This window comes from Ranitomeya variabilis, chromosome 8, assembly GCF_051348905.1.
Source record: "Ranitomeya variabilis isolate aRanVar5 chromosome 8, aRanVar5.hap1, whole genome shotgun sequence".
In the NCBI taxonomy this organism is placed as follows: Eukaryota; Metazoa; Chordata; class Amphibia; order Anura; family Dendrobatidae; genus Ranitomeya; species Ranitomeya variabilis.
Window position 1 is genome coordinate 3,992,271 of NC_135239.1, and position 27,478 is coordinate 4,019,748.

General features: G+C 52.6%; 1 protein-coding gene across 1 annotated transcript in view; it reads right to left on the minus strand.

Moving 5' to 3' along the window:
- Nucleotides 1-27,478, minus strand: part of MAST2 (microtubule associated serine/threonine kinase 2) — a 161,606-nt gene that overhangs the window by 98,307 nt on the left and 35,821 nt on the right. The window contains exon 4 of the mRNA XM_077277745.1: nt 16,682-16,713. Coding sequence (XP_077133860.1) covers nt 16,682-16,713 — 32 coding nt within the window. The remainder of the gene's footprint in view (nt 1-16,681; nt 16,714-27,478) is intronic.

A 27,478-nucleotide genomic window follows, 5' to 3' on the forward strand; every position in this document is an offset into this window, starting at 1 on the left:
CGCCCATCTCCCCATCAGTAAGGGAAGAGCCCCCCCGCCCATCTCCCCATCAGTAAGGGAAGAGCCCCCGCCCATCTCCCGTCAGTAAGGGAAGAGCCCCCCGCCCATCTCCCCATCAGTAAGGGAAGAGCCCCCCGCCCATCTCCCCATCAGTAAGGGAAGAGCCCCCCGCCCATCTCCCCATCAGTAAGGGAAGAGCCCCCCGCCCATCTCCCCATCAGTAAGGGAAGAGCCCCCCGCCCATCTCCCCATCAGTAAGAGAAGAGCCCCCCGCCCATCTCCCCATCAGTAAGAGAAGAGCCCCCCGCCCATCTCCCCATCAGTAAGAGAAGAGCCCCCCGCCCATCTCCCCATCAGTAAGAGAAGAGCCCCCCGCCCATCTCCCCATCAGTAAGAGAAGAGCCCCCCGCCCATCTTCACATCAGTAAGAGAAGAGCCCCCCCTGCCCATCTCCCCATCAGTAAGGGAAGAGCCCCCCGCCCATCTCCCCATCAGTAAGGGAAGAGCCCCCGCCCATCTCCCCATCAGTAAGGGAAGAGCCCCCGCCCATCTCCCCATCGGTAAGGGAAGAGCCCCCCCCCGCCCATCTCCCCATCGGTAAGGGAAGAGCCCCCCACCCATCTCCCCATCAGTAAGGGAAGAGCCCCCCGCCCATCTCCCCATCAGTAAGGGAAGAGCCCCCGCCCATCTCCCCATCAGTAAGGGAAGAGCCCCCCGCCCATCTCCCCATCAGTAAGGGAAGAGCCCCCCGCCCATCTCCCCATCAGTAAGGGAAGAGCCCCCCGCCCATCTCCCCGTCAGTAAGAGAAGAGCCCCCCGCCCATCTCCCCGTCAGTAAGGGAAGAGCCCCCCGCCCATCTCCCCATCAGTAAGGGAAGAGCCCCCCGCCCATCTCCCCGTCAGTAAGAGAAGAGCCCCCCGCCCATCTCCCCGTCAATAAGAGAAGAGCCCCCCGCCCATCTCCCCGTCAGTAAGAGAAGAGCCCCCCGCCCATCTCCCCGTCAGTAAGGGAAGAGCCCCCCGCCCATCTCCCCGTCAGTAAGGAGGTCCCTTACCAGCACGTTGCTGGACGCCTTCATGGCCTGTACATGTTGGTGCGGTTAGAGGAGAGCTCAATGCCAATGCAGACATGAGGGCGCCATATCTGTTACATGGCCGCCATATCTGTTACATGGCCGCCATATCTGTTACATGGCCGCCATATCTGTTACATGGCTGCCTCGTCCCTCACTGAACCATCGGCTCATTGTGACCGACATCAATAGGAAACCATACATTCTGGATTATGGGCAGCGCGGGACCACCGGTGACTAATAGAAACTAATGCAGTGTGTCCCCTGAGTGACAGCCCCACCACCAGCGGCTCCGGTGCTTACTGCAGTCGGAGGTTTTCTGCTCCAAGTCTCTCGCTCCTGCGTTTCATCATGGTGGCGTCCAACCGGGAAAAAACAAGTCCAAAAAAGTGATAGAAGTGAGTGGACGGAGACCAGAGCGGTGGTCAACCAAAGGGCAGGGGGCAGCCGGCACAGAGGGGGCCCAGGAGCAGCACTCTCATCATCCCGGTCACCAGCCTTGTTTGTATCCACCTGAGACTCCACAGTCATATAAATAGCCGGCTGGCCTGATATGGGCGACAGCAGATCACCGACACCCAGAGAAGCTCGGATATCCAGAGACCTGGGGGTGGAGGAGGGGAGCGGGCACACGGCGGGGGGCCGGGCAGGGCGCAGCTGTTCCTCTCACAGCGGCCACTAAAATGCATTGGATCCATCTGGGCAGATTACACCCGATCATCATCAATAATAATAATCTTTACTTTTTATATAGCGCTAACATATTCCGCAGCGCTTTACAGTTTTGCACACATTATGTACATCATCATCAGGAGGAGACTGAGCGGAAAACAGGCACGTGACAAGCTGCACCGAGAAGAAACTGGATCCATGGCCTGGTGGGCACAAATGGCGGCTGCAATCTGAACAAGCAGAGCTGCAGTGCAAAGCATGGCTCACTGAGCGTGGCTGGACACCAGGTAGATGTGTAGAGTATCTACTGGAGTCAGAGGCCATCACCGGTGGATCAGGAGAGGATGAACCAGGAGGATGATCCACGGTGTCATACATCACCTCCTGCTACACTGCCTGTGCCGACAATGGCTGACGTGCAGCCTGGCATGGTGGGAGCATGCACTGTACACAGACAAACATGGCGGCATTACCCAGGTGCGTGCCACTGTGCCCGTGACTGCTGAACTCCCATTCATTCCTATGGAAGTTAAGTACATCACAGAATGCCGCTGTGCAGGCCCGGCCCACTGGCCACAGAGCCCCGGCCCGGCCCACTGGCCACAGAGCCCCGGCCCGGCCCACTGGCCACAGAGCCCCGGCCCGGCCCACTGGCCACAGAGCCCCGGCCCGGCCCACTGGCCACAGAGCCCCGGCCCGGCCCACTGGCCACAGAGCCCCGGCCCGGCCCACTGGCCACAGAGCCCCGGCCCGGCCCACTGGCCACAGAGCCCCGGCCCGGCCCACTGGCCACAGAGCCCCGGCCCGGCCCACTGGCCACAGAGCCCCGGCCCGGCCCACTGGCCACAGAGCCCCGGCCCGGCCCACTGGCCACAGAGCCCCGGCCCGGCCCACTGGCCACAGAGCCCCGGCCCGGCCCACTGGCCACAGAGCCCCGGCCCGGCCCACTGGCCACAGAGCCCCGGCCCGGCCCACTGGCCACAGAGCCCCGGCCCGGCCCACTGGCACAGAGCCCCGGCCCGGCCCACTGGCCACAGAACCCCGGCCCGGCCCACTGGCCACAGAGCCCCGGCCCGGCCCACTGGCCACAGAGCCCCGGCCCGGCCCAACACATAGAACCTAGAACCAGGCCCACAGAGCCCCAACCAGGCCCATGGAGCCCCAACCAGGCCCACAGAGCCCCAACCAGGCCCACAGAGCCCCAGCCAGGCCCACAGAGCCCCAGCCAGGCCCACAGAGCCCCAGCCAGGCCCACAGAGCCCCAGCCAGGCCCACAGAGCCCCAGCCCGGCCCACAGAGCCCCAGCCCGGCCCACAGAGCCCCAGCCTGGCCCACAGAGCCCCAGCCCGGCCCACAGAGCCCCAGCCCGGCCCACAGAGCCCCAGCCCGGCCCACGGCACCCGAAAAGGCTGAGAAAGGAAAGATTTTAAACAAAAGGAATCTATAATGACGGCTGGCACTCAGCTAGACATGCGGGAAGAGTGTTCTCTGGCAGTCTTATGCTCTACAGCATTTAGCATGGGCAGAAAAGGTTAGACCATGTGGGCACACAACCCCTGAACGCTGTGCTGAGCGCTGCCACCGCGTAGACGCATTATGGTCACCCTACTATAAATCTGCAGCGGGAGGATGAGAGCCGTTCAGACGATCAGATGGAACAGCGCAGCTGGCTACAAATACAGCAGGGGGCGCTACACCGCAAGTGCAACTATTTCCAGCACCAACATCAGACAGAGGATGATATCCACAGTGGTTACAAAGTCTACACACCCCTGGTATAATGCCAGGTTTATGTCATGTACAAATCCAACAAGCAAAAAACATTTCTGAACGTTTTTCAGCCTTTAATGTCGCCATAATCTGCACTAATCCGGAGAGGAAAAAACTGAAGACACTCAGGAGAAAATATAAATTACCTACAATATTGAGGATGCAGAAGTGTCACACCTTCTTAGAATTGAGGATGTGGTTGTAATAATAATAATAATAATCTTTATTTATATAGCGCCAACATATTCCGCAGCACTTTACAATTAAGCGGGGACATGTACAGACAATTTCAATACAAGTTAAGACAATTTAAACAGTGCAATTAGGAGTGAGGTCCCTGCTCGCGAGCTTACAATCTACAAAGAAATGGGGGACACAATAGGTGAAGAGTGCTCGTTATTTCAGGTCTGGCAATTATAATAAATCGGGATTATCGTATAAAGCTGCATGATCCGGTCATCAGCCCGTGTGTTTAAGTGCAATAGTCCAGTATCCAGTGCAGTTATCGTGTGCATGGAAGGTGTGGAGACAGATGAATAGTAGGGGGCAGATTCAGAGTAATATTTGGAGGGAGGGAACAGGGCAAAGTCAGTTTACTGAGTAGTTGATGTGGTAGGCTTGTTTGAAGACATGATGAACAGGTCGGGGCTAGGTATCAGTCTGATCGTCTGGGGAAGTGCATTCCAGAGAGCTGGCGCAGGACCAGAGAAGTCTTGGAGACGGAGGTGTGAGGTCCGGAGGTCCGGAGGTCCTGGTTGTGCCAGGATCAGCCGATAAAATTTCCCCCATGTTACACAGTAGTCAGTGCTCGGTGCAGTGATTCTGATTAACCCCAGAGAAAGTGTCGCTGCTCCATAAGACCATTCCTGGGCTGTAAATGGCTGACAACACAGTAAAGGATCTCAGTGTGCCAAGTTGTCAGTCAGCAGAAGGGGACAAAAAGATTTCCCAGCTATTAGATCTACCATGGATATTGTGAAGACGTCATCAGGGAGGGGCTGAGATTTGTCAGAATAGCGTCATTACCGAGAACTGAACCTCCATCAGAAACTGATGAAAAGAAGAACATGGAGGTTGGAGGAGACAGATGGCAACATTAGAGGAGCTGCTGGAGATGAAGAGCACCATTAGTGGAGCTGCAGGTGGCGAAGAGCACCATTAGAAGAGCTCCAAGAGGCAGAGAGCACCATTAGAGGAGATGCAGGAGACAGATAGCAACATTAGAGGAGCTGCAGGAGATGAAGAGCACCATTAGAGGAGCTGCAGGAGGCCGAGAGCAACATTAGAGGAGCTGCAGGAATCTCTGACCAGTCCTGGTTGTGTGTCCAGAATGTGACTACAATCTCCAGTATTCTTCATATCTCCGGTTTGTGGGGTCAGAGAGGGGAAGATGGAGACTTCTCTTACAAAATATCCACGCTGGAGATGATGTGTCCAAACCCCCATCACGTGGGCCACAAGTGTGTGGGAAACAAGGTCTGTTTCATGAGACCAAGGGGGAAATTTGTGGCTATAATTCCAGAAGGTACAAAGTCGAAATCAGTCATCACCACAAGACTCCCATCCCCACAGTGAGGCATGGTGGGGTCAGCATTAGGCCCTGGAGCTGTATAGGAATGGCCAAAAGTAGAGCTGAACCCAAGGGGCAGTCTGTGGGGACCTGAAGAGGCGCTGTACACAGGAGATTACACCATAATCTCACATGTGGATCTGCTGCAAGGAGGAGCCGGCAGAGATTAGCAATCCGAGATGTGCCGAGCTATGGAGCCCTGACCCAAAAATACTGAGCGAGGGCGGAGCGTGGAAGCCGAGCGCGGAGTAGTGGAGGCAGAGAGCGGAGCCTGCGTAGCGGTGGCAGAGGGTGGGTAGCGGAGGCAGAGGGCGGAGTAGTGGAGGCAGAGGGCGGAGCACGGAGTAGTGGAGACAGAGGGCGGAGCGCGGAGTAGTGGAGGCAGAGGGCAGAGCGCGGAGTAGTGGAGGCAGAGGGCGGAGTGCGGAGTACTGGAGGCAGAGGGCGGAGCGCGGAGTAGTGGAGGCAGAGGGCGGAGTAGTGGAGGCAGAGGGCGGAGCGCGGAGTAGTGGAGGCAGAGGGCGGAGCGCGGAGTAGTGGAGGCAGAGGGCGGAGCGCGGAGTAGTGGAGGCAGAGGGCGGAGCGCGGAGTAGTGGAGGCAGAGGGCGGAGCGCGGAGTAGTGGAGGCAGAGGGTGGAGCGCGGAGTAGTGGAGGCAGAGGGCGGAGCACGGAGTAGTGGAGGCAGAGGCCAGAGCGCGGAGTAGTGGAGGCAGAGGGCGGAGTAGTGGAGGCAGAGGGCGGAGTATTGGAGGCAGAGGGCGGAGCGCGGAGTAGTGGAGGCAGAGGGCGGAGCGAGGAGTAGTGGAGGCAGAGGGCGGAGCCTGGGTAGCGGAGGCAGAGGGCGGAGGGTGGGTAGCGGAGGTCCCAGGGGGCAGCACATAGTGAGCAGGCGCGCAGCAGTAACAGACAGCTCTGGTGAACGCCAGCCACTAAAGAGTCACAAGGAGACGAGTCTGCTATAGGCACAAGTGGCTCCATTTCTGCCATTTGGCACAGTCTCCGCTCTTCTCCATTTTGGCCAGCAGTAATAAATCTACAGATCTGAACCGCGACAGTATGAAAATTCACAACTCGACAGACATGAATCCAGGAGAAAGGCTTGGCAGCGCCCTGAGCCACCAGCACTGGCAGGGAGCAGTCACCCATAATCCTACAGCTGTGATGGCGGCCACTCTGGTCCGAGAATTCACTGCGCAGGGCAGGTAAAGAGCCAGGCGACATCGGACGGAGCGGCAGGTGACGTGTATGCAGCACAGAGCAAAATCGGGCCCCTGAATATACACATCATGGGCCCCAGACACGGATAACTGCATGCCAACAAGCTGCCATATTGTACACGTAGCAGAGACGCTGCCAGGTGCCACAGATGAGGGGCTCACCCGCTGTGGTAGGATGACGGGCGGCTCTGCGCAGGCAGCCGCCCACAGACCGCCCCCGGGATCGCCGCACGTCGTCCCTGAAAATCGCACAGGTCGCCCAGCCGGCCCTCTAGCCCACACAAGGCCGGTCTGGGATCATGGTAAGGTAACTACGCTCAGCGAGGCGGCAGCCCCCACATACTGATCACAGGGGGACCCTACAGTAAACTGCAAGAGTCTGGGATCCTCCACCGAAAAATGGAGGGTACATGACAACCAAGAACAGCTGCTCAACGCCATCACCACCTGGGGTCTGGTGCACAGAAATTATAAAAATCCCCTCATGACTAACCCCAGAATCCTGGGCCGTCCGCCCCCAACACCGCGGTGCTCCTGTGAACGCCTTGCAGAGGGTCATACTCCAGCAACGAGCGATACAGCGTGGCAGTCACTGACCATGAAACCTGTAGCCCCCCAGGACAGACCACAACACCGCACAGCAGATACCAGAGAGCAATGCACGCAAGAGCCATAAAGTCAGCAGCAACCCAATAGAAAAGGGCCGCGCAGACCTCAGCCAACCAAACAAGGGAGGAGCGGCGCAGACATCAGCCAACCAAAAAAGGGAGGGGCGGCGCAGACCTCAGCCAACCAAAAAAGGGAGGGGCGGCGCAGACCTCAGCCAACCAAAAAAGGGAAGGGCCGCGCAGACCTCAGCCAACCAAAAAAGGGAAGGGCCGCGCAGACCTCAGCCAACCAAAAAAGGGAAGGGCCGCGCAGACCTCAGCCAACCAAAAAAGGGAGGGGCAGCGCAGACCTCAGCCAACCACAAAGGAAGGGGCCGGGCAGACCTCAGCCAACCACAAAGGAAGGGGCCGCGCAGACCTCAGCCAACCAAACAAGGGAGGAGCGGCGCAGACATCAGCCAACCAAAAAAGGGAAGGGCCGCGCAGACCTCAGCCAACCAAAAAAGGGAGAGGCGGCGCAGACCTCAGCCAACCAAAAAAGGGAGGAGCGGCGCAGACCTCAGCCAACCAAAAAAGGGAGAGTCGGCGCAGACCTCAGCCAACCAAAAAAGGGAGAGTCGGCGCAGACCTCAGCCAACCAAAAAAGGGAGAGGCGGCGCAGACCTCAGCCAACCAAAAAAGGGAGGAGCGGCGCAGACCTCAGCCAACCAAAAAAGGGAGGGGCCGCGCAGACCTCAGCCAACCACAAAGGAAGGGGCCGGGCAGACCTCAGCCAACCACAAAGGAAGGGGCCGCGCAGACCTCAGCCAACCACAAAGGAAGGGGCTGCGAACCTCAGCCAACCACAAAGGAAGGGGCTGCGAACCTCAGACAACGACAAAGGAAGGGGCCACACAAACCTCAGCCAACCACACAAGAAGGGGCCACACAGACCTCAGCCAACAACAAAAGAAGGGGCCGCACAGACCTCAGCCAACCACACAAGAAGGGGCCACACAGACCTCAGCCAACCAAAAAAAAAAAGAAGGGGCCGCACAGATCTCAGCCAACAACAAAAGAAGGGGCCGCACAGACCTCAGCCAACCACAAAAGAAGGGGCCGCACAGACCTCAACCAACCAACAAAGGAAGGGGCCGCACAGACCTCAGCCAACCACACAAGAAGGGGCCACACAGACCTCAGCCAACCAAAAAAAAAGAAGGGGCCGCACAGACCTCAGCCAACAACAAAAGAAGGGGCCGCACAGACCTCAGCCAACCACAAAAGAAGGGGCCGCACAGACCTCAACCAACCAACAAAGGAACCCGCACAGACCTCAACCAACCAACAAAGGAAGGGGCCGCACAGACCTCAGCCAAGCAAGAAAAGAAGGGGCCGCACAGACCGCAGCCAACCCCCAGGAAAGTGATGACAGAAAACCGACTGGCACATCCGAACTAGTGTGAATAGGTGCACACCAGGAGCAGCTACCTCCATATACAATATACGGTTGCACTCTATCGTGCCAAAGCATGTCGACTATGAAATACATGAAATATGAATAGCAAAATGGCTTTTTGAACATTAGGAAAAATATTTATGAGACGCTTTGCACAGAATTTGGCCAAATAGTATGAGCCCATCAACCATCGTCAAGGTGGTCTCATTAATCTGATGGGTCCCTGACCTCCCAGTCCAATGTGAACCCTTCCCGAAGGCCAATGTCTGAGTGCATGGGTGACAGGACACCTCTCTCAGTGGAGCCTCCATATACGTTCTTCAGTCATTTCTATGTTAGCTCACTGGCTGAGCCCTCCTCCCCTCACCATGTGTTTATTCCATCTAATCACATTTGGTTCCGGCCAACCGGTATATGTGGTCTCTACTGAGAGAGGCGTCCACAGTCACCCATGCACTCAGACATTGGACAGGGAGGTCAGGGCCCCAGGAAGGTGCCGCATGGCTCCACTGGGCACCGGTTATGTCATCGAGAATCTCCCCAACAGCAATCCCTGAGAATAAAATCCAACACAAACAGATCTAGAAATCTGATGATAAACCCTGATCACCAGAGATCAACACAAAAAACCTAAAGTGCAAATCTCTAGCACCAACCAAATCTGTGAGGTTTTGGCAAAAGAAAACAATGAGCAGCACAAAAAGTCACCACCTCAGGCGAGGACAACCATACCGCACCCCGCTACAACCAGAGCAAGATACATTACTTACCCTGAATTATACCGCAGAGTTACATACTGTATTATACTCCAGAGCTGCACTCACTGTTCTACTGGTGCAGTCACTGTGTACATACATTACATTACTGATCCTGAGTTACCTCCTGTATTATACTCCAGAGCCGCACTCACTATTCTGCTGGTGCAGTCACTGTGTACATACATTACATTACTGATCCTGAGTTACCTCCTGTATTATACCCCAGAGCTGCACTCACTGTTCTGCTGGTGCAGTCACTGTGTACATACATTACATTACTGATCCTGAGTTACCTCCTGTATTATACCCCAGAGCTGCACTCACTATTCTGCTGGTGCAGTCACTGTGTACATACATTACATTACTGATCCTGAGTTACATCCTGTATTATACCCCAGAGCTGCACTCACTATTCTGCTGGTGCAGTCACTGTGTACATACATTACATTACTGATCCTGAGTTACCTCCTGTATTATACTCCAGAGCTGCACTCACTATTCTGCTGGTGCAGTCACTGTGTACATACATTACTGATCCTGAGTTACCTCCTGTATTATACCCCAGAGCTGCACTCACTATTCTGCTGGTGCAGTCACTGTGTACATACAGGTCCTTCTCAAAAAATTAGCATATAGTGTTAAATGTCATTATTTACCATAATGTAATGATTACAATTAAACTTTCATATATTATAGATTCATTATCCACCAACTGAAATTTGTCAGGTCTTTTATTGTTTTAATACTGATGATTTTGGCCTACAACTCCTGATAACCCAAAAAACCTGTCTCAATAAATTAGCATATCAAGAAAAGGTTCTCTAAACGACCTATTACCCTAATCTTCTGAATCAACTAATTAACTCTAAACACATGCAAAAGATACCTGAGGCTTTTAAAAACTCCCTGCCTGGTTCATTACTCAAAACCCCCATCATGGGTAAGACTAGCGACCTGACAGATGTCAAGAAGGCCATCATTGACACCCTCAAGCAAGAGGGTAAGACCCAGAAAGAAATTTCTCAACAAATAGGCTGTTCCCAGAGTGCTGTATCAAGGCACCTCAATGGTAAGTCTGTTGGAAGGAAACAATGTGGCAGAAAACGCTGTACAACGAGAAGAGGTGACCGGACCCTGAGGAAGATTGTGGAGAAGGACCGATTCCAGACCTTGGGGAACCTGAGGAAGCAGTGGACTGAGTCTGGTGTGGAAACATCCAGAGCCACCGTGCACAGGCGTGTGCAGGAAATGGGCTACAGGTGCCGCATTCCCCAGGTAAACAGCGGCAGAAGCGCCTGACCTGGGCTACAGAGAAGCAGCACTGGACTGTTGCTAAGTGGTCCCAAGTACTTTTTTCTGATGAAAGCAAATTTTGCATGTCATTCGGAAATCAAGGTGCCAGAGTCTGGAGGAAGACTGGGGAGAAGGAAATGCCAAAATGCCTGAAGTCCAGTGTCAAGTACCCACAGTCAGTGATGGTGTGGGGTGCCATGTCAGCTGCTGGTGTTGGTCCACTGTGTTTCATCAAGGGCAGGGTCAATGCAGCTAGCTATCAGGAGATTTTGGAGCACTTCATGCTTCCATCGGCTGAAATGCTTTATGGAGATGAAGATTTCATTTTTCAGCACGACCTGGCACCTGCTCACAGTGCCAAAACCACTGGTAAATGGTTTACTGACCATGGTATTACTGTGCTCAATTGGCCTGCCAACTCTCCTGACCTGAACCCCATAGAGAATCTGTGGGATATTGTGAAGAGAAAGTTGAGAGACGCAAGACCCAACACTCTGGATGAGCTTAAGGCCGCTATTGAAGCATCCTGGGCCTCCATAACATCTCAGCAGTGTCACAGGCTGATTGCCTCCATGCCACGCCGCATTGAAGCAGTCATTTCTGCCAAAGGATTCCCGACCAAGTATTGAGTGCATAACTGAACATTATTATTGGATGGTTTTTTTGTTTGTTATTAAAAAACACTTTTATTTGATTGGACGGTTGAAATATGCTAATTTATTGAGACAGGTTTTTTGGGTTATCAGGAGTTGTAGGCCAAAATCATCAGTATTAAAACAATAAAAGACCTGACAAATTTCAGTTGGTGGATAATGAATCTATAATATATGAAAGTTTAATTGTAATCATTACATTATGGTAAATAATGAAATTTAACACTATATGCTAATTTTTTGAGAAGGACCTGTACATTACATTACTGATCCTGAGTTACCTCCTGTATTATACCTCAGAGCTGCACTCACTATTCTGCTGGTGCAGTCACTGTGTACATACATTACTGATCCTGAGATACAACCTGTATTATACCCCAGAGCTGCACTCACTATTCTGCTGGTGCAGTCACTGTGTACATACATTACATTACTGATCCTGAGTTACATCCTGTATTATACTCCAGAGCTGCACTCACTGTTCTGCTGGTGCAGTCACTGTGTACATACATTACAGATCCTGAGTTACCTCCTGTATTATACTCCAGAGCTGCACTCACTATTCTGCTGGTGCAGTCACTGTGTACATACATTACTGATCCTGAGTTACCTCCTGTATTATACCCCAGAGCTGCACTCACTATTCTGCTGCTGCAGTCACTGTGTACATACATTACATTACTGATCCCGAGTTACATCCTGTATTATACTCCAGAGCTGCACTCACTATTCTGCTGGTGCAGTCACTGTGTACATACATTACTGATCCCGAGTTACCTCCTGTATTATACCCCAGAGCTGCACTCACTATTCTGCTGGTGCAATCACTGTGTACATACATTACATTACTGATCCTGAGTTACCTCCTGTATTATACCTCAGAGCTGCACTCACTATTCTGCTGGTGCAGTCACTGTGTACATACATTACTGATCCTGAGTTACCTCCTGTATTATACCTCAGAGCTGCACTCACTATTCTGCTGGTGCAGTCACTGTGTACATACATTACTGATCCTGAGTTACCGCCTGTATTATACCTCAGAGCTGCACTCACTATTCTGCTGGTGCAGTCACTGTGTACATACATTACTGATCCTGAGTTACAACCTGTATTATACCCCAGAGCTGCACTCACTATTCTGCTGGTGCAGTCACTGTGTACATACATTACATTACTGATCCTGAGTTACATTCTGTATTACCCTCCAGAGCTGCACTCACTATTCTGCTGCTGCAGTCACTGGGTACATACATTACTGATCCTGAGTTACATCCTGTATTATACCCCAGAGCTGCACTCACTATTCTGCTGGTGTAGTCACTGTGTACATACATTACTGATCCTGAGTTACAACCTGTATTATACCCCAGAGCTGCACTCACTATTCTGCTGGTGCAGTCACTGTGTACATACATTACATTACTGATCCTGAGTTACATTCTGTATTACCCTCCAGAGCTGCACTCACTATTCTGCTGGTGCAGTCACTGTGTACATACATTACATTACTGATCCTGAGTTACATCCTGTATTATACCCCAAAGCTGCACTCACTATTCTGCTGGTGCAGTCACTGTGTACATACATTACATTACTGATCCTGAGTTACATCCTGTATTATACTCCAGAGCTGCACTCACTGTTCTGCTGGTGCAGTCACTGTGTACATACATTACAGATCCTGAGTTACCTCCTGTATTATACTCCAGAGCTGCACTCACTATTCTGCTGGTGCAGTCACTGTGTACATACATTACATTACTGATCCTGAGTTACCTCCTGTATTATACCCCAGAGCTGCACTCACTATTCTGCTGGTGCAGTCACTGTGTACATACATTACATTACTGATCCTGAGTTATCTCCTGTATTATACCCCAGAGCTGCACTCACTATTCTGCTGGTGCAGTCACTGTGTACAGACATTACATTACTGATCCTGAGTTACATCCTGTATTATACTCCAGAGCTGCACTCACTATTCTGCTGGTGCAGTCACTATGTACATACATTACTGATCCTGAGTTACATCCTGTATTATACCCCAGAACTGCACTCACTATTCTGCTGGTGCAGTCACTGTGTACATACATTACATTACTGATCCTGAGTTACATCCTGTATTATACTTCAGAGCTGCACTCACTATTCTGCTGGTGCAGTCACTGGGTACATACATTACATTACTGATCCTGAGTTACCTCCTGTATTATACCCCAGAGCTGCACTCACTATTCTGCTGGTGCAGTCACTGTGTACATACATTACGGATCCCGAGTTACCTTCTGTATTATACTCCAGAGCTGCACTCACTATTCTGCTGGTGCAGTCACTGTGTACATACATTGCTGATCCTGAGTTACATCCTGTATTATACTCCAGAGCTGCACTCACTATTCTGCTGGTGCAGTCACTGTGTACATACATTACATTACTGATCCTGAGTTACCTCCTGTCTTGTGCTCCAGAGCTGCACGCACTATTCTGCTGGTGCAGTCACTGTGTACATACATTACTGATCCTGATATACCTCCTGTATTATACCCCAGAGCTGCACTCACTATTCTGCTGGTGCAGTCACTGTGTACAGACATTACATTACTGATCCTGAGTTACATCCTGTATTATACCCCAGAGCTGCACTCACTATTCTGCTGGTGCAGTCACTGTGTACATACATTACTGATCCTGAGTTACCTCCTGTATTATACCCCAGAGCTGCACTCACTATTCTGCTGGTGCAGTCACTGTGTACATACATTACATTACTGATCCTGAGTTACCTCCTGTATTATACCCCAGAGCTGCACTCACTATTCTGCTGGTGCAGTCACTGTGTACATACATTACATTACTGATCCTGAGTTATCTCCTGTATTATACCCCAGAGCTGCACTCACTATTCTGCTGGTGCAGTCACTGTGTACAGACATTACATTACTGATCCTGAGTTATCTCCTGTATTATACTCCAGAGCTGCACTCACTATTCTGCTGGTGCAGTCACTATGTACATACATTACTGATCCTGAGTTACATCCTGTATTATACCCCAGAGCTGCACTCACTATTCTGCTGGTGCAGTCACTGTGTACATACATTACATTACTGATCCTGAGTTACATCCTGTATTATACTTCAGAGCTGCACTCACTATTCTGCTGGTGCAGTCACTGTGTACATACATTACATTACTGATCCTGAGTTACCTCCTGTATTATACCCCAGAGCTGCACTCACTATTCTGCTGGTGCAGTCACTGTGTACATACATTACATTACTGATCCTGAGTTACATCCTGTATTATACTTCAGAGCTGCACTCACTATTCTGCTGGTGCAGTCACTGTGTACAGACATTACATTACTGATCCTGAGTTACATCCTGTATTATACTCCAGAGCTGCACTCACTATTCTGCTGGTGCAGTCACTGTGTACATACATTACTGATCCTGAGTTACCTCCTGTATTATACCCCAGAGCTGCACTCACTATTCTGCTGGTGCAGTCACTGTGTACATACATTACTGATCCTGAGTTACATCATGTATTATACCCCAGAGCTGCACTCACTATTCTGCTGGTGCAGTCACTGTGTACATACATTACTGATCCTGAGTTACATCCTGTATTATACCCCAGAGCTGCACTCACTATTCTGCTGGTGCAGGCCCTGTGTACATACATTACTGATCCTGAGTTACCTCCTGTATTATACCCCAGAGCTGCGCTCACTATTCTGCTGGTGCAGTCACTGTGTACATACATTACATTACTGATCCTGAGTTACATCCTGTATTATACTCCAGAGCTGCGCTCACTATTCTGCTGGTGCAGTCACTGTGTACATACATTACATTACTGATCCTGAGATACATCCTGTATTATACTCCAGAGCTGCACTCACTATTCTGCTGGTGCAGTCACTGTGTACATACATTACATTACTGATCCTGAGTTACATCCTGTATTATACTCCAGAGCTGCGCTCACTATTCTGCTGGTGCAGTCACTGTGTACATACATTACATTACTGATCCTGAGTTACATCCTGTATTATACTCCAGAGCTGCACTCACTATTCTGCTGGTGCAGTCACTGTGTACATACATTACTGATCCTGAGTTACATCCTGTATTATACCCCAGAGCTGCACTCACTATTCTGCTGGTGCAGGCCCTGTGTACATACATTACTGATCCTGAGTTACCTCCTGTATTATACCCTAGAGCTGCGCTCACTATTCTGCTGGTGCAGTCACTGTGTACAGACATTACATTACTGATCCTGAGTTACATCCTGTATTATACTCCAGAGCTGCGCTCACTATTCTGCTGGTGCAGTCACTGTGTACATACATTACATTACTGATCCTGAGATACATCCTGTATTATACCCCAGAGCTGCACTCACTATTCTGCTGGTGCAGGCCCTGTGTACATACATTACTGATCCTGAGTTACCTCCTGTATTATACCCAAGGGCTGCACTCACTATTCTGCTGGTGCAGTCACTGTGTACAGACATTACATTACTGATCCTGAGTTACATCCTGTATTATACTCCAGAGCTGCGCTCACTATTCTGCTGGTGCAGTCACTGTGTACATACATTACATTACTGATCCTGAGTTACATCATGTATTATATTCCAGAGCTGCACTCACTATTCTGCTGGTGCAGTCACTGTGTACATACATTACATTACTGATCCTGAGTTACATCCTGTATTATACTCCAGAGCTGCGCTCACTATTCTGCTGGTGCAGTCACTGTGTACATACATTACATTACTGATCCTGAGATACATCCTGTATTATACTCCAGAGCTGCACTCACTATTCTGCTGGTGCAGTCACTGTGTACATACATTACATTACTGATCCTGAGTTACATCCTGTATTATACTCCAGAGCTGCGCTCACTATTCTGCTGGTGCAGTCACTGTGTACATACATTACATTACTGATCCTGAGTTACATCCTGTATTATACTCCAGAGCTGCACTCACTATTCTGCTGGTGCAGTCACTGTGTACATACATTACTGATCCTGAGTTACATCCTGTATTATACCCCAGAGCTGCACTCACTATTCTGCTGGTGCAGGCCCTGTGTACATACATTACTGATCCTGAGTTACCTCCTGTATTATACCCTAGAGCTGCGCTCACTATTCTGCTGGTGCAGTCACTGTGTACAGACATTACATTACTGATCCTGAGTTACATCCTGTATTATACTCCAGAGCTGCGCTCACTATTCTGCTGGTGCAGTCACTGTGTACATACATTACATTACTGATCCTGAGATACATCCTGTATTATACCCCAGAGCTGCACTCACTATTCTGCTGGTGCAGGCCCTGTGTACATACATTACTGATCCTGAGTTACCTCCTGTATTATACCCAAGGGCTGCACTCACTATTCTGCTGGTGCAGTCACTGTGTACAGACATTACATTACTGATCCTGAGTTACATCCTGTATTATACTCCAGAGCTGCGCTCACTATTCTGCTGGTGCAGTCACTGTGTACATACATTACATTACTGATCCTGAGATACATGCAGTATTACACTCCAGAGCTGCACTCCACCTACATATATTTAACCTCTGTACTTACAAGCTTCCTCTTCTGGGGAGACTCAGTTCCTTCTGCAAGAGAAATAAATGGTGTCAGATGTTAGAAATCACATGGAGCAATGAATGATATGAGACACCAGGTGGCGCCATGGGGCAGGAGGAGTCAGTAGGAATGGAGCTAGCTGTTCGCAGCCACCTTATGTGGCCCCAAAGTGACAGTGATGTCACCATAGACACATGCCCCTCATATGTGCCATTAACACCCCCCACACACCCTCCCCCAACAGGTCTCCTGCACATCCCCTCCCCCACACATACATACACATCCTCCCTCATATATCCCATGTACAGCCATCCCCCACATATCCAATACACATTCCCTTCCCCCCCACACACACACACACACTACCCTGCGCAGCCCACACATCCTACACACACATCCCCCCCAACAACACACAGCACCCTGCACAAACTACACATCTCATACGCACACACCCCATGGATCATCAGCCGCTCAAAAAAAACATAATATCAGTCCAGAACGCTGGCACAGGTGAGATACAGCAGAGACCCCAGCATGGAGGACGGACGCGGTCTCGTTACTGCCAATGGTGCGGTGCCCACGACGGCAGCGCCAGCAGGAGGCGATTATTCAGCAGAAGTTGTTGTCTGCTGACTGATCACTAAATCCAGCTGACAGCGGCGGAGCACAACCACCACCACACTCTGCCTGCAGGCTGGGACCCAGCACATCAACCCCACCAGAGCCAATCACCTGAGGGGACCGTGCCCGCAGCAGCGGAGAACCACACGGGAAGTGACCCAGGGGTGGAGGCGACACCCCGGGATCTGCAGCCGACACCCCGGGATCTGCAGCCGACACCCCGGGATCTGCAGCCTGCAGTGTACAGCATGGTGGTCTCTGCTCCTCACCGCAGAGCTCATGGTGCTGCGAATATTTCCATCCTGATATCCCTATACACAGCGCGCAGGACAGACTGATTTGGACAAGGTACAACTATGACAAATCATCAGATGTGAGAACAGGACCAGGACAACACCACCAATTCTCAAGTGACAGAACTGTAGTGGACGGCGTAGCGAACGTGGAGCAGGGAACGCGACGGAGCAGGGAACGCGACGGAGCAGGGAACGCGACGGAGCAGGGAACGCGACGGAGCAGGGAACGCGACGGAGCAGGGAACGCGACGGAGCAGGGAACGCGACGGAGCAGGGAACGCGACGGAGCAGGGAACGCGACGGAGCAGGGAACGCGACGGAGCAGGGAACGCGACGGAGCAGGGAACGCGACGGAGCAGGGAACGCGACGGAGCAGGGAACGCGACGGAGCAGGGAACGCGACGGAGCAGGGAACGCGACGGAGCAGGGAACGCGACGGAGCAGGGAACGCGACGGAGCAGGGAACGCGACGGAGCAGGGAACGCGACGGAGCAGGGAACGCGACGGAGCAGGGAACGCGACGGAGCAGGGAACGCGACGGAGCGATTGTGGAGCAGAGAACGTGGAGCGGCGAATGTGATGGAGCGAATGTGGAGCAGGGAACGTGGAGCAGGGAACGTGGAGCAGCGAACGTGATGGAGCAAATGTGGAGCAGGGAACGTGGAGCAGCGAACGTGGAGCAGCGAACGTGGAGCAGCGAACGTGGAGCAGCGAACGTGGAGCAGCGAACGTGGAGCAGCGAACGTGGAGCAGCGAACGTGGAGCAGGGAACGTGGAGCAGGGAACGTGGAGCAGCAAATGTGATGGAGCGAATGTGGAGCAGGGAACGTGACAGAAACGAATGTGGAGCAGGGAACATGGAGCAGCGAACGTGATGGAGCGAACGTGGAGCAGGGAACGTGACGGAACTAATGTGGAGCAGGGAACGTGGAGTAGCGAATGTGACGGAGCTAATGTGGCACAGCAGGCGACTGTGTACCCGAGCCAGCTGCAGACTTCACTACACAGCAGCTCCGTGTGGACCCGGCGTAAAACAGAATCTTTCCACAGGTTTTTATCCCCATCTGAGAGCAGCATGATGTTGGGGCAGGGATCCTGATTCCAGTGATTTGTCACTTTCTGGGCTGATTGCTGCAGTTGTGAGAAAATACCTGTTTTCTCTACTGCAAATCTAAAACTGGAGCCCTGTATAACCCCGCCCACACTGCTGATTGGCACCTCTATATAATCCTGCCCACAACACTGATTGGCTGCTCTGTGTATAACCCCGCCCACACCACGGATTGGCTGCTCTAGGACAAGGAGAGCTCTGTGCCAATCAGCAGTGGGGGCGGAGCTATACAGGATGATGGATATGGAGGATGCGACTTTGCAGGATCCAACTAATCCTCAGTGATGATCTCCTGTGAAAAACTGCAGTAAGTAGCCCAGAAAGTGGCCCATGGCCGGGATCAGGGGTCTACCCCCCAATGCTGCTCGCGGATTAGGTGGAGATCAGGGGTCCGCCCTCCACGCTGCTCGCGGATTAGGTGGAGATCAGGGGTCCGCCCCCCACGCTGCTCGCGGATTAGGTGGAGATCAGGGGTCCGCCCCCCCACGCTGCTCGCGGATTAGGTGGAGATCAGGGGTCCGCCCCCCCACGCTGCTCGCGGATTAGGTGGAGATCAGGGGTCCGCCCCCCACGCTGCTCGCGGATTAGGTGGAGATCAGGGGTCCGCCCATCACGCTGCTCGCGGATTAGGTGGAGATCAGGGGTCCGCCCCCCACGCTGCTCGCGGATTAGGTGGAGATCAGGGGTCCGCCCCCCACGCTGCTAGCGGATTAGGTGGAGATCAGGGGTCCGCCCCCCACGCTGCTAGCGGATTAGGTGGAGATCAGGGGTCCGCCCCCCACGCTGCTAGCGGATTAGGTGGAGATCAGGGGTCCGCCCCCCACGCTGCTCGCGGATTAGGTGGAGATCAGGGGTCCGCCCCCACGCTGCTCGCGGATTAGGTGGGGATCAGGGGTCCGCCCCCACGCTGCTCGCGGATTAGGTGGGGATCAGGGGTCCGCCCCCACGCTGCTCGCGGATTAGGGGGAGATCAGGGGTCCGCCCCCCCACGCTGCTCGCGGATTAGGTGGAGATCAGGGGTCCGCCCCCCACGCTGCTCGCGGATTAGGTGGAGATCAGGGGTCCGCCCCCCACGCTGCTAGCGGATTAGGTGGAGATCAGGGGTCCGCCCCCACACTGCTCGCGGATTAGGTGGAGATCAGGGGTCCGCCCCCACGCTGCTCGCGGATTAGGTGGGGATCAGGGGTCCGCCCCCACGCTGCTCGCGGATTAGGTGGAGATCAGGGGTCCGCCCCCACGCTGCTCGCGGATTAGGTGGGGATCAGGGGTCCGCCCCCACGCTGCTCGCGGATAAGGTGGAGATCAGGGGTCCGCCCCCCACGCTGCTCGCGGATTAGGGGGAGATCAGGGGTCCGCCCCCCATGCTGCTCGCGGATTAGGTGGAGATCAGGGGTCCGCCCCCACGCTGCTCGCGGATTAGGTGGAGATCAGGGGTCCGCCCCCACGCTGCTCGCAGATTAGGTGGAGATCAGGGATCCGCCCCCATGCTGCTCGCGGATTAGGTGGAGATCAGGGGTCCGCCCCACGCTGCTCGCGGATTAGGTGGAGATCAGGGGTCCGTCCCCACGCTGCTCGCGGATTGAGTGGAGATCAGGGGTCCGCCCCCACGCTGCTCGCGGATTGGGTGGAGATCAGGGGTCCACCCTTACGCTGCTCGCGGATTAGGTGGAGATCAGGGGTCCGCCCCCACGCTGCTCACAGATTAGGTGGTGATAACCCTGTGACAGCTGAGGACAGTGGCACAAACTGTAGCGAGACCTAAAGTCAAAAACCCTGTGATATCAGAAAGCAACAGGGACAAAACAGCAGCCTGAGCAGCGGAACAGCAACAGAGGTGGTGGAGGAGCGTTCAGCTGTCGCCAGTGGGAACAGCAACGACACCAGATAAGAAGCCAGACGCCAGCACAAGGCGCCACATCAGCGAATGCGGCCCTCAAGAATGGCAGGCTTCTACTGGATGACCCGAACACTGACCCACCCCACACCGGGGAGGCCGGAGCACAGGTAAGAGAAACTATGCCCTCCCGGGGAGGCCGGAGCACAGGCCCAAGCAATGAAGCCCCCCCAATACCGAGGAGTCTGGAGCGCAGGACGGACCAACTACGCTCCCGCTCCCCCACGGAGACCTGAGCACTGGCCGGAATAATGGCCGAAAAAATGACTCACCCCACGCTGGGGAGACCAGAACAGCGGCTCAAGCAATGACCCTACCAGGGAGAGCGGAGCGCAGGCCTGAGCAATGACAAATATGCAGCATCACAACGGCGGAAATTCCTGATAGTGGGAACATACCCTTACATGTTATTCACAAATCCAGGAAAAGTCTGTGATGCCTCAATATTACCAAAGCTGCCCCCTTAGTCTCCACACTCCTGCACTGATTAGAAGCACGTCACCTACATATTAAACAGTGCAAATTAACCCCTGCACTGCTAAAAGTAATCTGTTCGGTTGAGAGCTCCTGGAGCTTTCCTGCATTAAGGCTCTCAGATGTTCAGTTAGCTCCTCCCATATGCTATATAATCCGGTCCCTGGATAGCACTCATTGTTGGAGGTTGTTAAGTGGTTGTTACTGGAGAAGGCATTTGGTGGATTCATCTGTGACTGTTGCTTGGTTTTGAGTGTGTGATAATTCCCTTTCTCTCCCTACTTTGGCTTAACCCCATCCTCCTCCACGATGAATTCCTCTGTTATGTGAGTGAATATTTGTATGTTTGGTATTTTCCATTACCCCTGTTAGTGTTACCTTGTTAATCTGACTGGTGTATTACGGTACACTATTACTCCCCTATTCCCTGGGTGGGGGAAGGATACAGACAGAGCAGATTCAGGAGATAAGGCAACGTACGTGGCCCTGGTATCTTCACCATCAGAAGTAACTCAGGGAACAGGGTGAGCTAGGGCTCCGGTAGCGCTGGGACAGGGAAAGAGCCAGGCCACACTCCTACCCTTCCTCCGGCAGCTGGATATCGGATTCTGGGCAGATCCTGACTGATGGCCGCCAGTTCTGTCTCATCACAGCTCGGAGTTATCACATTTTCTGAGTTGTTTGTTTGTCACCTTTTCAGGACTGACCACAGGTTCTCAATGGGACGAGATCTGGGAATTCCCGGCTGCGGACAGAAAAATGTCAACATTTCGCTCACGGAGCCACTTCGTTATCGCTTTGCCATCTAACATGGTCTGCAACAAGGGGGAAGAAGCATCATCACCACAATGTCCATGGATGATGAGACAAGTTGTTCACGGAGGAGGTTTAGATTCCATTCTATATTCAGGGAGACTGAGTGACCCCCACACATTGTGAGTGACCCCCTCCATGGATGAGAAGCCTCCGCACATTGAGAGTGATCCCCTCCATGGATGAGAAGCCCCCGCACATTGTGAGTGACCCCCTCCATGGATGAGAAGCCCCCGCACATTGTGAGTGACCCCCTCCATGGATGAGAAGCCCCCGCACATTGTGAGTGATCCCCTCCATGGACGAGAAGCCCCCGCACATTGTGAGTGATCCCCTCTATGGACGAGAAGCCCCCGCACATTGTGAGTGATCCCCTCCATGGATGAGAAGCCCCCACACATTGTGAGTGATCCCCTCCATGGATGAGAAGCCCCCGCACATTCTGAGTGTCCCCTCCATGGATGAGAAGCCCCCGCACATTGTGAGTGACCCCTCCATGGATGAGAAGCCCCTCACACTGAGTTAGCCACTCCATGTGTTAGATTGAAGGGGGCTGTCAATAGTTTTGAGTTGGCATGGGGGGGGGGGGGAGGTGAAACAGTATGCAGAGTCAGTTGGTGTCTATGGGGCATCGTACTCTGCTGGGGCCATGACACGGAGACCCTAGAGGGCGAGTACAACAAGGAACCTCAGTAGAGACAAGTACTACACCACGCTCCTAATTATTATGCAAATTTGGTACAAGGGTCATGAAGATGTCGTTTACTTCTACACAAACTCCTGGACGGTTTGTGTCTCGGGGTCTTTGGATTAGAGACATCAATCTTAAGACTTGTGATAATTAGTTTTCACGTGCCCAATTAAAGGGAAAATTCATTAAAAAGGACTTTCCACATTGAGCAATCACAGGTTTCAAGCAATATGGGAAAGAAAAAGGATCTCTGCTGTCGAAAAGCCTCACATAGTGCAATGCCTCAGACAAGGTATGAGAACATTAGATATTTCACGGAAACCTAAGCTCAATCATTCTACTGTGAAGAGACTTGTGGCTGATAGAGCACAGATGGGCTCGTGCACATAAAGGCAGAATGAGGAAGGTTACTGCAAATAGAGGAATTATTAGGAAGGTTTCTGCCAGATAAATCCATCAGATTAAGAGAGCAGCTGCAAAAATCCCAATACAATGCAGCCATCAGTTATGTGAAGCTATTCAAGACTGTGGAGTCCACAAACCTGGAGATGTCGGATCCTCCAGAAGCCGCAATTGTCCATAAACATATTTGGCTGAGCCTAAAGAGCCCTCACAAGCAGAGGCGGCAGCAGAGGACCCGACATACAGGTGCTTCTCACAAAATGAGAATATCATCAAAAAGTTAATTAAGTGAATCTCCTATATTCTATAGAGTCATTACACACAGAGTGATCTATTTCACGTGTTTATTTCTGTTAATGTTGATGATTATGGCTTACAGCCAATGAAAACCCAAAAGTCATTATCTCAGTAAATTAGAATACTTTATAACACCAGCTTGAAAAATGATTGTAAAATCTGAAATGTCGTCCTACTGAAATGTATGATCAGTAAATGCAGTCAGTACTTGGTCGCAGCTCCTTTTGCATCAATGCGGCGTGGCATGGAGGCGATCAGCCTGTGGCGCTGCTGAGGGGTTATGGAAGCCCAGGTTGCTTTGATAGCAGCCTTCAGCTTGTCTGCATTGCTGGGTCTGGTGTCTCATCTTCCTCTTGACAATACTCTATAGATTCTCTATGAAGTTAAGGTCACGTGAGTTTGCTGCCAATCAAGCCCAGTGATACTGTTGTTTTTACACCCGGTATTGGTACTTTTGGCAGTGTGGACAGGGGCCAAGTTCTGCTGGAGAACGACATTTCCATCTCCAAAAAGCTTGTCAGCAGAGGGAAGCATGAAGTGCTCTAAAATGTCCTGGTAAATGGCTGCGCTGACTTTGGTCTTGATAAAACACAGTGGACCTACACCAGCAGATGACATGGCTCCCCGAACCATCACTGATTGTGGAGACTTCACACTAGACCTCCAGCAGCTTGGATTGTGGCCTCTCCACTCTTCCTCCAGACTCTGGGACCTGGATTTCCAAATGAAATGCAGAATTTACTTTCCTCTGAACACAACACCTTGGACCACTGACAACAGTCCGGTTCTTTTCCTCCTTTGCCCAGGTAAGAGGCTTCTGGCCTTGTCTATTGGTCATGAGTGGCTGACACAAGGAACGTGACACTTGTAGCCCGTGTCCTGGTTAGGTCTGTGTGTGGTGGAGTAATGGCTCCAGCAGCAGTCCACTCCTTGTGAATCTCCCTCAAGTTGTTGAATGGCCTTACCTTAATCCTTTCCAGGCTGCGGTTATCCCGGTTGCTTGTGCACCTTTTTCTACCACACTTTTTCCTTCCACTCCACTTTCCATTAATATGCTTGGATACAGCACTGTGTGAACAGCCGGCTTCTTTAGCAATGACCTTTTGTGGCTTCCCCTCCTTGTGGAGTGTGTCAGTGACGCCTTCTGGACATCTGTCAGTCAGCAGTCTTCCTAGGAAAGATCCAGACTCAGCGAGTGACACCAAAGCAACACCAAGAAAAACCCATGAATTCCCACCAGTAGCGAGCAGATGTGAGGACAGTAGGAGCACTGCTTATTTTTTCTTCTTAACATCTCCAGAGGGTCGCAGACCTGGCGCCAAAGTCCTCTACAGCACAAAGTTTGGTTGCTCAGGGACGGTAGATTCCAGACTTCTGCTCAGCCACCTCCAGTTTAAGATGCTGGAGTCGTCCATTCCTGGCAGGACGCCCCTGCTCCGGAGACTGATGGGAGTACAGTACTTTGTCCCTGTCAAGTATAAATCCTAAAGAGCAAAACAGGAGAGGAGCACAAGGCAGCAAGGCCGATCATTTACATACTACATAAACGTCAGCTCCGGGAACAGCAATGACGGAGAAACATCTTGAGACTTTAGAAGAAAATGTGAATGAGAGAATAGCCAGAGGCGCCTCTACAAGCCCACCATCCTCCAGGCCCAGCATCCTCCAGGCCCAGCATCCTCCAGGCCCACCATCCTCCAGGCCCACCATCCTCCAGGCCCACCATCCTCCAGGCCCACCATCCTCCAGGCCCACCATCCTCCAGGCCCACCATCCTCCAGGCCCACCAGACGTGGCCACACTCCTTACCTTACAGCCCAGGACCTGGAACATGGCGCAGACAGGAGTGAACGACGTCCCAGCTGAACGCTGCACTGAAGCCTGCTGCCCAGCGATGCACACAGTGACGTCCACCAGATGAGCCGACATTAAATATTAACCCATGGAAACAAGACAACGACGACACAGACACAGCCAGCTCTGAGGACCGGCCGCCATTACTGACAGCAGAACGGGCTGGACACCAGGACGGCACAGCCAGGACCTCTCACATCATAACTCCCAGTAAATGTCATCACCAGAAACAGCAGAAACCTCCTCAACGCCGGAGAGACCACCCGCACAGATGACCACTGACACTGCAGAGACCACGAGCACAGATGACCCCCTGACACTGCAGATACCACCAGCACAGACAACCCCCCGACACTGCAGAGACCATCAGCACAGACGACCCCCCGACACTGCAGAGACCATCAGCACACATGACCCCCGACACTGCAGAGACCACGAGCACAGATGACCCCCGACACTGCAGACCATCAGCACAGATGACCCCCGACACTGCAGAGACCATCAGCACAGACAACCCCCCGACACTGCAGAGACCATCAGCACAGATGACCCCCGACACTGCAGAGACCATCAGCACAGATGACCCCCGACACTGCAGAGACCATCAGCACAGACAACCCCCAGACACTGCAGAGACCATCAGCACAGATGACCCCCGACACTGCAGAGACCATCAGCACAGACAACCCCCAGACACTGCAGAGACCATAAGCACAGATGACCCCCGACACTGCAGAGACCATAAGCACAGACAACCCCCAGACACTGCAGAGACCATCAGCACAGACAACCCCCAGACACTGCAGAGACCATCAGCACAGACAACCCCCAGACACTGCAGAGACCATAAGCACAGATGACCCCCGACACTGCAGAGACCATAAGCACAGATGACCCCCGACACTGCAGAGACCATCAGCACAGACGACCCCTCGACACTGCAGAGACCATCAGCACAGATGACCCCCGACACTGCAGAGACCATCAGCACAGATGACCCCCGACACTGCAGAGACCATCAGCACAGATGACCCCCCCGACACTGCAGAGACCATCAGCACAGATGACCCCCGACACTGCAGAGACCATCAGCACAGATGACCCCCCGACACTGCAGAGACCATCAGCACAGATGACCCCCCGACACTGCAGAGACCATCAGCACAGACAACCCCCGACACTGCAGAGACCATCAGCACAGATGACCACCGACACTGCAGAGACTACGAGCACAGATGACCCCCCAACACTGCAGAGACCATCAGCACAGACGACCCCCGACACTGCAGAGACCACGAGCACAGATGAGCCCCCGACACTGCAGAGAGCATCAGCACAGACGACCCCCCCGACACTGCAGAGACTATGGAGCACTGGACAAACCGTGACACGCTCACTAGTGCGGACGCTCATCTCATACACTTCTGGGGTGGGATTACACCATGGGCAATATTAGAAGGGTCCTACAGACCACCACAAGGAGCACTGTCTGCACACAGCGTAGTGGTACAGGAGGGGCGAGAGAGTAAACGCATCTGGAAATTTACTGACCATATGGGAGAGGCTCAGATACGGGAGAACCCCGAGTTTCCACAGCTAAAAATCTACGGGACCCAATGTTCTGGAGCAATGCGGAATAATAGCACAATCAGATTATTGAAAATGAGATTTTATCATTTGAACAGATTGATCTAAAGTTTGGGCTCCCCCATAGGGATTTTTACAGACACAGACCTGCCACAGTGCACCAGTTTCCATGTCCCAGGACACGAATCTGCAGATACCCATTGATGGGGCGCCACCTACTCCAGGACGCACGGCGTCATCTCCTCCCTATACACCGTCCTACCAAACCCCAGGACTGCTGCTGAAATGGCGGCCATTAATCCCCTCTATCACTGATGGTCAGTGGGATGGTGTCACCAGCCGCAAATACATCAGTTCAACTATATATCCTACATCAATCCCACCGGCAGACTACATAGATATGGTAACTGATGAATGCCATAGGCGCGGACGACCGCCATCTTGTCTGGAACTGTGGGATAGTCCGGAGATGCTGGAGAAGTGATGGCTACATTAGGGCAGATACCGGGGGCACCTACCATAAGTATCTCAGGTGTTGTGGATGAACTGTGCTCGCGCTATGATGGGACACTCCTACATTTATTGCTAGGACAGCAATAGCACTGAGGTGGATGGGATATATAATACCATACGAGAACATATTATATAGAAACAGAGGACGTCCCCAGAAGTTCCACAGGATTTGGGGAAGATGGTGTGAGTCCCCCGTAGGCCGCGGTCACACACAACGGCAATGCCAGTCTCGCACCTCAAT